Source organism: Teleopsis dalmanni, chromosome X, assembly GCF_002237135.1.
Source record: "Teleopsis dalmanni isolate 2A chromosome X, ASM223713v2, whole genome shotgun sequence".
In the NCBI taxonomy this organism is placed as follows: Eukaryota; Metazoa; Arthropoda; class Insecta; order Diptera; family Diopsidae; genus Teleopsis; species Teleopsis dalmanni.
In genome coordinates, this window is record NC_051848.1 from 67,200,653 (window position 1) to 67,213,641 (window position 12,989).

The window sequence follows — 12,989 nt, forward strand, 5'->3', positions numbered from 1 at the left end:
TGAAAATAATCACCATATAAACAAATATTTTTCATTTTTAATCAATTTTCATTAATCATCACCTTTACTATTTAAATGCACACCTTCAAGTACATATTGCAAACATTTGAAATTTATTTTTTATTCATATTGACGTTATAAAATTCAATTTTTGTAATTATATATTACTACGTTCTGTTTAATTAGTGAACATTAAATAAATCATATAAATATATTTTTTCTTACGTCAAACGTAGCAAAAACAAATTCATTACATTTAACGAAACTACGTTTTACGGTATAAAGTGATTTATCACTAAATTTGTGTTTGTTTTTGCCGGCTTAGTGGGTAAACCGCAACTAACTTTACTTTATTAGTTTTGCGACATTTGTAAAGGAAAAGTTGCGTTTAATGATTTCGGTCGTGTGTGCATGCAGTTATATGAATAATTGTTTCACTTAGGATTAAGTAAATTGTGTTTGCCGATACTATGGCATATCGCGATAACAAATACCGAAATGGTGATGCACATAACGCTAGCGATAATCTTGACTCAAGCCTTGAAATGCAAGCAGTGTCTCCAGTTATGGTGCCTCGCCATAGGAAATTGATTTTTGACACACCTGAAAACGATCCCCCAAAACATTCGAAAGATAACGATGAGGGGCTTGCTTCACCGCCATATCGTAAGGTCCGTGAGTTACGTTTATTCGACACACCTGCAACACCTAAAACAATTTTGCAAAAGTCGGCGGATAATAACTTGAATTCTGATAATGTTAAAGCGCTTGCAAGTGAAATGACTGAACGTCCACTCTCTCTACCTGTGCATCCTCGCACTGTTGAGAATGTTCGTCCAAGCGCAAATATTAATCCTTTTACTCCTGATGGCAAGTACTTTTTGTACTTTTATTGTTATATATTAAAATGCAATAATTTTTATAGGGTTAATGGCATGTAAAAAGAAACGTTGTCGTACGCAGTCTGGCTTGGATGGTTCGGTTAATTCGTTTCTAAACACAGAAGCAGAATGTGATAATGATGATGAATCTCTGGAAGTTGTACAAGCACCAAAGCGATTGGCGTTGCAAGACACAAATATTAGTCGCTATCGAAAGGAGTTCATAGAAATATCTGTAATTGGTATGTGTTCGTATAAAAAAACGTATCCACCTGTTTTTACTCATAGACATATAATAGCAGGTTGCATAGCTTTCTTGCTTGTGTTAATGCTCATTTAATATAAATTTATTTTTACTATCATGAAAAATTTATTAATACATGTTAAAAAGTACATGCGAATATTTTTTTACTCTTACAATATAAATTATATTTCTAAATATATAATTATTTGTTTTTATATGATTTGAACATTTCACGCAGAAAACATTTTATACACAAAATTCTTCCACCTCCATTACGTTTTAATAATTTTCTTATTTTTTATTTTAAATGTGTAATAATCATAGATACAAATTAACTATTCACCAAATTAAAAGTTGTTTTATATTAAAATTTTAGGTGTTGGCGAGTTTGGTTTAGTTTATCAGTGCCTTAATCGTTTAGATGGATGCGTTTATGCTATTAAAAAGAGTATTAAACCCATTGCGGGCAGCTTCTTTGAGTAAGTATTGTAAAATGCCTATTATACAATTTGTTAATAAATAATTTTACTTAACAGAAAACGAGCATTAAATGAAGTTTGGGCTCACGCTGTGTTAGGAAAGCACGATAATGTAGTTCGTTATTATTCAGCATGGGCAGAAGATAATCATATGCTTATTCAGAATGAATACTGCAATGGTGGTAGTCTACAGTCATTGATACAAAAACGTTCACTTGTTGAATCAGAGCTTAAAATTTTACTCCTTCACGTTGCAGAAGGCTTACGTTATATACATTCACATGATTTGGTGCACATGGATTTGAAGGCTGGTAACATATTTCTTGCAAAAGAACCAGTTTTGCATAAAACGACTCTACCATCACTGACTGAAGAATGTTATGAAAATGGAATGGATGGTGTTTATGCTGAATTAAGTAATACTGAATGCATTATTACTTATAAAATAGGAGATCTTGGTAATGTAACATCAATTGAGGACGCTAACGTTGAGAAAAGCGATTGCCGTTACTTACCTAACGAAATTTTAAAAGAAAATTTTAGCCATCTTTTTAAAGCAGATATGTTTTCGTTAGGGATAACCCTATATGAGGCTGCAGGAGGAGGTCCCCTGCCAACTAATGGGCCAGAATGGGACAATTTACGTAATGGAAATATTCCATATATATCAACAATAAGTGAAGAATTTAATGACCTCATCAAATTATTGACTCATCCTGATCCGGAGCAGCGTCCTTCGTCCACATCTATTTTTAGTAATCCGTAAGTAATATAAAACACCGTATGCTTAGCATTCTTTACAATATATGATAACATAGCATAATGATTGGTAATTTACTTCTTATAGCAGTGTAGGTTAAAAGAGCTAGTGATGCTAATTTTCTGTCGTTTGCTTATACAAGTTAGATTCCTAAAAAAAATTTAAAATATACAATTCAGTAATATAAATATACATTCTGTGAACTTGATAAATTTATCAAGTATTGGTAAATAATCAATATTTTTGTCAAGCAAACAGATTTTTGCTATTCTGTGTAAATATTTATAAATTTGAAAGCTTAAGTGCCTAGCGCTTTTCACCATACTGTGAAGAAAAGTGTTTTGTATGCAAAAATTAGTAGAGTGTCAATTTAATAATTTATTAACAAAAGAGAATATTAAACCCTTGATTATTGTCAACCTTAATAAATAACCAAGATGATGGTTTTATAAAGTACACAGAGAATAGGGGGTAATTATATATAAGTTGTTTGTGAAAATTTTATGGAAAACCTAAATTAGAACAACTATCAGACTATATAACAAATGTTAGTTTTATACATTTTTTGCAGTTTCGAAAAAACATTTTTGTGTTTTATTTTATTGTCTTAAAACCAATTTTGAAAAATTTATTAAGAGAGGAAAGTGGATTAGTGTAGAATAATTAATGTGTTTAAATTATACTAAAAACCTGTATATGATATTTTCGCCAACGTATTTTATTTTCTTAAAATTTTAAATTTAAAATAAACTCCAAACTGAAACTAAAAGATTTATTAAATCTGCCGGATATGGTATTATACAAGTACCAAGTGTTGGCAAATATATCAAAGAAAACAAAGAAAGATTAGGATAACGATCAAAATCTACTGCTATATGCTTCGAATTAAATACGCAAAAATTATAAAAGCTCTGAAACGACCGACAATGCTGATAGAGCGTCTCTTAGAGCTATAGCTCCTAACATTTGGTCGGCTGTTATACTAGCTGTTTGTGCAGTTTTGTAAATATAACATTAGAAGTAGCTAATGAATATCTGAAATAACTTTATCACTGATTTTTTTAAAAGGATTTCATTAGTTAGTAAGTAAATTGACCAGAAAATTTGAATTAAATTAGTTTATTCCATGCGTGCTTCGACAAAGTGTAAATGATTTTTCTACTAGTAAAAAGAGTTTGCAACACTGTATGCAAACATTTCATCTTTCAAAGTTGTAAGTTATATAAATTTATTACTAAGTGCCTATTTTTTACAGAATACTCAACTCATTGGAATCAAAAACAAAGGTTCAACTTACTCAGGAAATATTAATTCAGAGCCAAAAGAATACCATCTTGTTCAGAAAACTTCAAGAAACTAAGAAGCAACTTAGAGCAAATGAGAACAACTGTAAGTTTTGTTCATTAACATTGATAATTTTTATAAAAACATTTTATATATTAATATTAATTCTTACAGTGAAAAGCATGAACCAAATTTACCCTGCAGTATTAGGAGAGCAACGTTGTCTACGTTCGTGTTCTCAAAAAAAGCGATCTCTTGGTTTAACCACTAGAACTGAACGTCTTCGTGATCGAAACAAAAACCTGATTAGTAATAATAACAATAACAATATTAAATGTTAAAAAATTGTTAAATGTCCTTAGTTTTCATGTTGATTTGTTATACCTTTTATATTAATTTTTATGTCTCACGTAACAAAAAAAAATAGTACAACATTTGTTAGATTAATAGCACAAATGAACAAAAGTAAAATATATTTTTATTTATATTTGTAATCTATTCATATTAAAACAATTATAAAACTGTGGTTTAAATGTATTTTTAATGTACATAAGTTATTAATAAGACGTAACATAAGTTTATATTATAAGTAACACCTGCCGCATTAAATAAAAGAATAAAAGACGTATGTGAACATTTTTCTGGGTAACCATAGGAATACGTACTGAGATTTCTTTAACTTTTTGTACCCGTTTTTAAAAAGTAAATAAAAAATTACTTGACGTTTTTTAAAAAAGGATATTTTATTTTGTAATAATTTTAAAATAGGCATGTGCTTTAGAATATGTATATCAAAATTTCGCTGTATATAACATATATTTATATATTTATTTATATTTTAACAGATTTAGCTCAAAAAGCCAAACTCTCGCTCAAAGTCATACTTTTAAGCATGGACTTAAACTAATCAATATATATTTGATCGTTATATATTGAAATACTCGAACTGCTGTATATTAATTGCAATATAAGTTACACACACATTAGGATATGTTATTGCTGGCAACTGGCGAAAATCCTCAACAAATTAAAGGCTGACGTCACCACCATCTGAAAAATGCGATGGACAGGACAAAGCTGGTCTAAAAGACTAAGCTGTGACAACTACAACACCCGCCATGTAAATAGGTGTGCATTTGGATGCGGTTTTGTGGTTAGCAAGAACTATCCAATTCACACCGGTGAACGAAAGGCTTGCTACAATCTGCATCAAGGGAGAATTCATCAACATCTCCCTAATTTGCGTTTACGCGCCGACAGAAGAAAATGACGATTTCACTAAAGATGCCTTCTACGCGAGACTTAGAGGAATTTAAAACAGCAGTCCCACCGTTCCAAGAATCACCGAGTACGTTTCGGAGCCACTCGGCGATCTCAACGAGCAAGCGCCGTACAATACCCCCCAAAGGGATTGCACAAGCAGGTATGACTCTGTTTTAGCATTTGTCATATATATGTGTTTTTCCCACTAAGAAGTAAGTCCCAGCCATCTTGTTTCTTATGTTACTTCTAATGACCAGAACTGAACCCAACCCAGGTTCTGACGGACCAACTACTTCGAACTTGCTCTGCATTGACTTCGCATTATGGTTGGAATCCCAATTTTACTGGCTGTTGTTGCCCACCTCTATCCATAATTCGACCACAAAACCGCTCACTACAGCAACGCAATTGTTGATGTCTCCGCCATCAACAGTTCTTCCCTCTCATAATCCTACAGTTTAACTGCAATGGCCTTAAAGGGAAATTGCCTGAAATTGCAGCATTCATGACCTCACATAACATCGCAGTAGGTAGACTGCAGAAAACAAAACTACTGCCAAACTCACCTCTCTCATCCTACTCAGGCTTCACCCATATTTGTAAGAACCACCTAGGGGGAGCAAGAGGTGGAGTAGCCTTTCCGTTGCGGGGCTTAACTTCAAATAGTGACCTAAGTCTATATTTGTCGAATGATTGAAATTGTAGATGAACATCGCCTTAGTAAATAGAAGGAACATTTAGATGATTGCAATAATGGTAAATTGTAGAAAACCATTAAAGCATTATCTAATCCTTCCTGTTGCAATAACAAGGCGATCAGCTTTCCTGATTGCAAGCATTGTGCCCAAGAACTTTGTCGCCCTTCCATGCTTCTCCTGGTATTCGCAGTCACAAACATGCTTTCCGGAAACTACATTCCGAAGACACCACGCTGTTCTGTCCCGATAATGTGCACAATATGATCACACAAGGCCTTAAAAGCACTTGGACCTGTTGGCATTTCTATGCTCATGCTCAAACATCTCGGGACCATTGTCCTTTCAGTGCTGACTCACATTCTAAACTCCTTCATCAGGTCTCACACCATCCCAAATATATGGAACTGGTAGGGTGATCCCTCAGTTGAAACCGGGAAACCCGGCTGGCATGGGTGAATCATATAGGCCGATATCTTTGCTATCTGCACCAGCCGAACTTCTGGACTTTGGTCCTAAAACAGATATCACCACATATTCACCTAGCTCTCCAACAACATTTATGCCATAAATGTCGTAGTACCACCTCCGCTCTTTGTGAGATCACATCTTAAATTTCCAATGGTCTCTGCCAAAGTCGCCAGTACGACTCTGTCTGTTAATGTCAGTATCCCCACAACCACCAAACCAAATATCCTGGATGTCGTTCTCTATAGCATGTTCACCTTTTCTTCACATGCCTATTGCGAACTATGCAGCTCCTGCCCCTGCGGGATAGGGGTTGGAATATTTCCGCGGTAAGAAATGCCTGTCGTAAGAGGCGACTAAAATGCAGCCAGTCGTCGGAGGGTGTGGCTTGAAAGGTCACAAAATTCCTGAGAAGATCCTGAGCTGACCAGAGTAGACGCCGGCTCTTAATAAGGGTCCACCATTCCGGGATGGCAACGAGAGATATCCAAGTGCACAGAGAGTGGCTAAACAGCTGTGCACCATAGAGGGACCCAAAATAAGCAATGCAATAAGCAATATTTACTATGATTTCAGGATTCAAACATCCTGAACTGGGGTAGCGGTGTTATCCCCGATTATGCACCTGTTCCTAGCTATACCTGTCGGCCCCCATTTACACGATGTGTGCGTTGGCGATAAACAAAATATGGAAAACACCAAAATCAACAGCAGTAATAACAAAGCACAAATGGATGAATCAGCGAGGAAGTAAACGTAGTTTAAAAGAGAAATATGATCAGCCGATGACCGACAACCCAACTAAGCACTAGTCAAGCAGAAAGAGGGTCGAATGAAGCAGGTGCAAATAACAGTATCGTGAATATACGAAGTAACGATCTAAAAGACGGTCAAATACTTTCAACAGCGAAAAATCAAACTACTCTCTGTAAATTAGGCGAGCAGATGAGATCATTGATTAACATACTTGAAGAAAATAGTGGAAAGAGACGCTCTATTCATCAACCAATAAAAGATGCAATTGAAAGCATTAAAGTCCTCTATTGTTAAAACGACAATAAGAAAACACGCATCGTCTCAAACGTCACCCTTAAAGTAGAAAGGGGATAACACCCGCTAAAAGGACAAAGGTAAAGCCCGACGACAACAACAATTGAAGGTGACAACGGAGACAACTACGTCAGTGGTTGTTACTGCAGTGAAGCGAAAAGAGAAATCTGATATCGCTGTAAAAGAAGAACAGACAACGTGGATAAAAATGAAACCGAAAAAGCAGACCAACAAAACTCGACCCAAACCAGATGCGTTGATCATATATGCAACAACAAATATTTCATATGCAGACATACTAAAGAAAATAAAAGGTTACGAAGCACTGAAACCACTCGGTGAAAATGTAAAGGCGATACGTAGAATGGCAAAAAATAAGTTGATACTTGAATTCAAAAGTACACCCTAGAACAATGCTGCCCAGTACGCAATACACAATACAAGGTATACTACTGGAAACAGCTAAAGTGGCAACAAACACATACATGACCACAACACAAATTCGGGACATCGGAGAGGTCACAACCGCAATTCAAGTTTGCGAAGCCATACGAGCACAATGCGGTAACCAATGTCCTGCAAAAATAGCAAAATGTATGATCAAAGCTTACCAATGCACGCAAACTGCACACGCAAGCGTACCAGTAGCGGACGTTAACAAAATCTTTATCGTACGTAGGCTAAGAATAGGATGGGTGTCCTGCAGAATTCTGCATTGCATTTTACCAATACTATATTTCAAGTGCTGGGACTACAATCACTTAGTCAATAACTGCAAAGAACAAATTGATCGCAGAAATCTTTGTAGAAAATGCGGGCAGGAGGGGCATATTGCGCCAAACTGCATTAATAATCACTGCAGCGCCGCACAAGACATATTACAGCAAACGGTGATGGAACAGAATTTCGAACTTGCAATAATAAGTGAGTAATATAGCAATCTAAATAGAAATGAATAGATTTCTGACACAAATGGTAAAATTGATATCTGGAGCATATGTGGTAATAGTCTACAACGGAGACTCATGACGGTAAAATACAGTTTCACCTGGGCCAAGAAATATAGAATGTACACTTTTTCTTGCTATGCACCCCCTAGCTTGGAGCTAAGAGAATTCGAAGCCATAATTTCAGAAATTGAAACAGAACTATGTGATAAAACTTCCGCAATTGTGGCAGGAGACTTAAACGCATGGAACACTGCATGGGGAAGCAAAAGAACAAATCAAAGAGAAATCATCCTACAACAATGCTTTGATATGTTAAGCCTCGTATTGCGGAATATTGGGAATACGATATGGACAAAATCGGAAAAAGGGAGATGGTCATTAACACTGATAAATGACATCGATCTTTGGGTGTACCGTAAACACGGAGTTGACTATTTCATTACCCAAATACTTAGTGGTCACGGTTGCTTTAAGTATTACCTTCATCGTTTTAAAAATGAGAATGATTCCAATGTCCAAACGACATAGGAGATGCTGCAGAAATGTTTTTCAAATGCCCGCGTTTTAATGAAGAACAACAAAGCATACAGACTGTTTTTGAAGAAACTGATGGGAAATCTCATCAGACAAATGTACAGTTCAAGTCAAAAATAGGAGATAGTAAAAACTGCGACAGTGAGCATAATGACACCACTGTGATGTAGTGAACGCATAAAAGTAGCAGAAAGAGCAAATTTACATAACGCAAACGAGTTAAGACGCACTGACACGAAGAGAAACGACCAAGTAATGGTGTAAGCAGAAATGCTTAGAGGTAAGACGGACTGGCACGAACAGAAACAACCAAGTAACGGTGTGAGCAGAAATACTTAGACGAAATACTTTACGGTAGCGCCAGGAGGACCTTTTCGTTCGGACGAAGCGAGTTTTTAGGGCGGTTAAAATCCTCCACTGACTAGGCTTTTGAGCTTTTCTCGCAAGTAAAAAAAAACCCGTGCAACTCTAATATGGGCCCTGTAACTCTGCCAGACGCAATGGACTAAAATCGAATGTCGCATATTGACCACCAAAATCGAAAATGCTGCATGCTCTTGTAAAAGAGCGTAATCAACTGCTGTCCAAGCAATACCTCCTTGTGTGGCATATAGATGGTCATCTTAATGGCACTATGTCCAGTTGAGCTCCCTCCTAGATGTATTCGTTGATTCTTTTTTTCTTATCACACATATATCGACACTTATTGCAATGGAGCTAACATTAGTGCGATAGAATACAAACGTAAACTCATAGCACTCCACACAGATGCAGTATCCTCTTCAAGTCCTCGGTTGACTCACAACAAGGTTCTTAAAAGGCCTCCGCCCATCATTTTCCAAGAAATAAGGAGTCTCCTTCGTGCAGTAAGTACTGTTCTAGTTCAATTCAGGACACAGTCAAGTGCTAAATAGTTATTTATCTTTCCATTAATACATCTATTCTTAATGTGTGCCCAAACTGTAGCTCTACTCCTCATGACGACGCTTATCTTTTCTTTTGCTGCTCTTCGCACACAAACCTTCGTCCAATTGACATTTGGACGCACCCTATTGAAGTGGCCGGATTACTCCGTCTGATCCTAAATTGAGTTCATTTGATATCCCCACACACCCTATATCCACTCCTCCTACTTCATTCCTCTTCCTGCAACCACCACCCATCCACAACCCTACCCATATATTCATCTTGTGAACCTTTCATTTTATTTGCTTTGCGAGTCCCAGCGGGCTACAACCGCAGTCCCAACTACGACGTTAAAATTGTTCTCAGGGATTTTAACGCAAAGGTCGAAGGGGAAGAAATGTTTGGTCCAATAGTCGAAAAATTCAGTCTCAATAAAACCACGTCCAATAACGGTTTGAGAACGTACGTTCCCGTTTACAGAAAAATTTGACGTCGATAAGCTGCGGTCATGAGAGACAGCCGTAGTCTTCGCCGTTTATTTCTCTAACCAATTAAATAATTAACTCTTCCGTTCCGAAAATGCCAATAGACATTGGAGACATATCTTTCACTCCCTAAGCACAATTGCGGAAGATGACGTTCCTAACGACAAAATCATTAGTACGATGAGTGTCATCAAACTACTGCTGTAAACAACGCCATTGACCAAATATTCATACTGCGATAACTCTTGGAAAAAGCTCACAAACACAACATCGACTCCCACCACCTTTTTGTTGATTATAAAGCAGCTTTAGATAGCCTCTTAAGGGATCTCTTTTACTCCGTAATTTCCAGTTTTTGAGGCACCTGGAGAAATATGCTGTGTCAGACCGCTACCCGGTAACGGGTTATGGCAAAATAAGTTAATAAGTATCATCTTCAATTTCCCATAACCTCTTGCTCACAATTTTAAGACCGAATGCTTGTGGCTACTTCTAGCTTTTTGTCCCCACTTAATATTTGTAGAGTTGTTTTTTTGCTAACACGATTGATGACAGTGCTAATGAAGAAGTTTGGGCTTATATATGAAGTCGATGTCGTTTTTTTGGTAAGACACACAGTGTCACCAAGAAAAGTTGACCTTAATATCATGATCATACGAAATGAATACTACGAAATTGTGTCTATATCTTCTATATCGGAGAAGAGAGTAGGATTGCTGTAGTCGCATTTAGAGACGTCGTCAAAAAAGTTCCAATTATACGTTTTAAAACTCCTATATATTTTATTGCCAGTCCCGTTTCGAGTTCGACAGATATAGTGATGGAAATGGGACTGTGATCTGAGCTGAGTGATATATCAACACTAATTCGAAATGACGAGAAATTGAAGTTCTCTAAAATGAGAAATAAAGTTTTTTATTATAATCTGTTAACATACGTGTAGCAATAAACAAAATGTACAGTTTAATGAAATTTACAAAACATGTAGCAGTTTGGAAAGAATTGCTATGTAAGTCCTGGAATTGTAATCTTTGAGATCTTATAGGGTACGCCTATGTAAATGACTGAATCCGATTAGGTTATCCATTATTTGGCGATCTCGATGGAAAGTTTTGACTGTCTCCTTATAAGACTATATATACAATATAGTTTAATGCCCAATACTTTGCATTTTGTAAATATATTCCTAAAGCATTAACTCATCGCTCTCACAAAATATTAGAATTAATCAAGGAGCAGCTGTATAAAATGGAAGTAAATGGTTGACCATATAACATCTCAATTGAAAGGCTAAAGCCAACTGAATCAAGCAAAACCAAATTAAGCAGACCAACAGAAGAAAGAAAGTCAGTATCATTCCAAAACACCAATAGTCAGTTAGTAAGAGTTCACAGTGCAAAAACTTATCCATTCCACTCAATAATCAACTAAAAAAAAACGTGAGCGTTAGCACGGCTGGTTAGGACAGACACTGAGAAAAAGTTACAACGAAGTACAACATGCAGTACTAAAATGGAACCCACAAGGTGTTAAAGGCAAGTCGAAGGTAATTTTGCGGAGAACAGTGACCCAGGAAACAGGGAAGTCGATTGGTGAACTTCGCATAATTGCGCTCAACAGAGATAATTGGAGGAGTGAATCTACTTTGTGAATAGACAATGTTTACAACTATGTAAATTGTAAATAATAATACTTAGTAAAAGTAATGGTTATATAGAATTTGTATATCGGATTATATTACTTGAATTAACATAACTAAATAAGTTTTTGCATACATCCGTCTGTCCATCCTTCTCCTATGCACAATTGTTTAAAAATACAATTCAAATTTAAATGGTTGCAAAATATTTTACTTATTTATATAAAAAATATTCTCTATAACTCTTTACATTTTGTAAATTATTATTGATGAATATATTGTTGAGGGTACAAACCAGTTGAGTTCACAAGATTCAATGAAGCAAACCTTACATTCAAACGATATATTAATATTTGAACTAAAACTGCAACCAACTAGAAGCATTTTAAATAGAATTTGAATAATATATATCTTGAAGAGTTTCTGCAACAATCTATTTAATTAAAAAAAGAAACTAAATTATATATATGAATAAAATTTAAAAAAAATTATAATAATGTCGAATCTTAATTGTTTTTTTTCCAAACGTATTTTATTTAGTTTTTGCCATTTAAAATGTTGTTGGACTACTTGTACTTCCAAGCAAAAAATTATTAATGTAATTTACTAGTAATTTTGTGTCAAAATAGCTCATTTTTTTATAATTGGCTGCAATAAAAATAAATAAATTCGAAATATTTTAAAGTGATAATCACTTTTGCAAGTGTTAACAAAAATAAACAAAAAATGTAATGGCGAATTACATATTTTAAAGAAAATGAAATAAATAATGTTTAGATATAATTATAAAATAAATTTAATACATTTTCGAGAGCTAATTTAACTTTACGTCACATATAATATAAATTTAATCATATTTTTTCTACAAATAGTGGTGTCGAAATGAATTTATATACTTATAGTTTATAACATACGTTAGTTTTAATTAATAACAAAGGAGATTCAATAATTAAAACTCTAGATTTGAATAATACTGTATTTATTAATTACTAATTAATTACTTAAGTTTCAACAATTAAGTTTAATTTATTTCAGTTGAAAATTAACTAAATGTATGACCAAACAGACGCGATATGTAGTTCATGTAACCATTACGGCATATGGGATGAATAAAATAGATGCGATTCGGATCTTCAGTAGTTTACGACTTGTACCACCATGATATTACATCCAAAACAATAGACTGCATGGTACATGATAGATATTTGTATTAAAACGAATTGACAATAAAAAATTGAATATAAAAAAATTATTAAATATAAAAGGAATAGCTAAAATTGCCTCTAAAAAAAAAACCAAGATTTTATTTTAAATTTAATCCATAAAGTATATTATTTTAATAAATTACTAT

The 12,989-nt window shown here is 34.7% G+C and overlaps 1 protein-coding gene across 1 annotated transcript; it reads left to right on the plus strand.

Moving 5' to 3' along the window:
- Nucleotides 1–219: 219 nt before the first annotated feature.
- Nucleotides 220–4,365, plus strand: LOC119687552 (wee1-like protein kinase). The gene is made up of 6 exons (XM_038101898.1): nt 220–870; nt 926–1,123; nt 1,502–1,604; nt 1,662–2,366; nt 3,620–3,753; nt 3,823–4,365. The coding sequence occupies exons 1-6, from the start codon at nt 471–473 to the stop codon at nt 3,987–3,989; spliced, it is 1,707 nt and encodes a 568-aa protein (XP_037957826.1). The 5' UTR covers nt 220–470; the 3' UTR covers nt 3,990–4,365.
- Nucleotides 4,366–12,989: the final 8,624 nt, after the last annotated feature.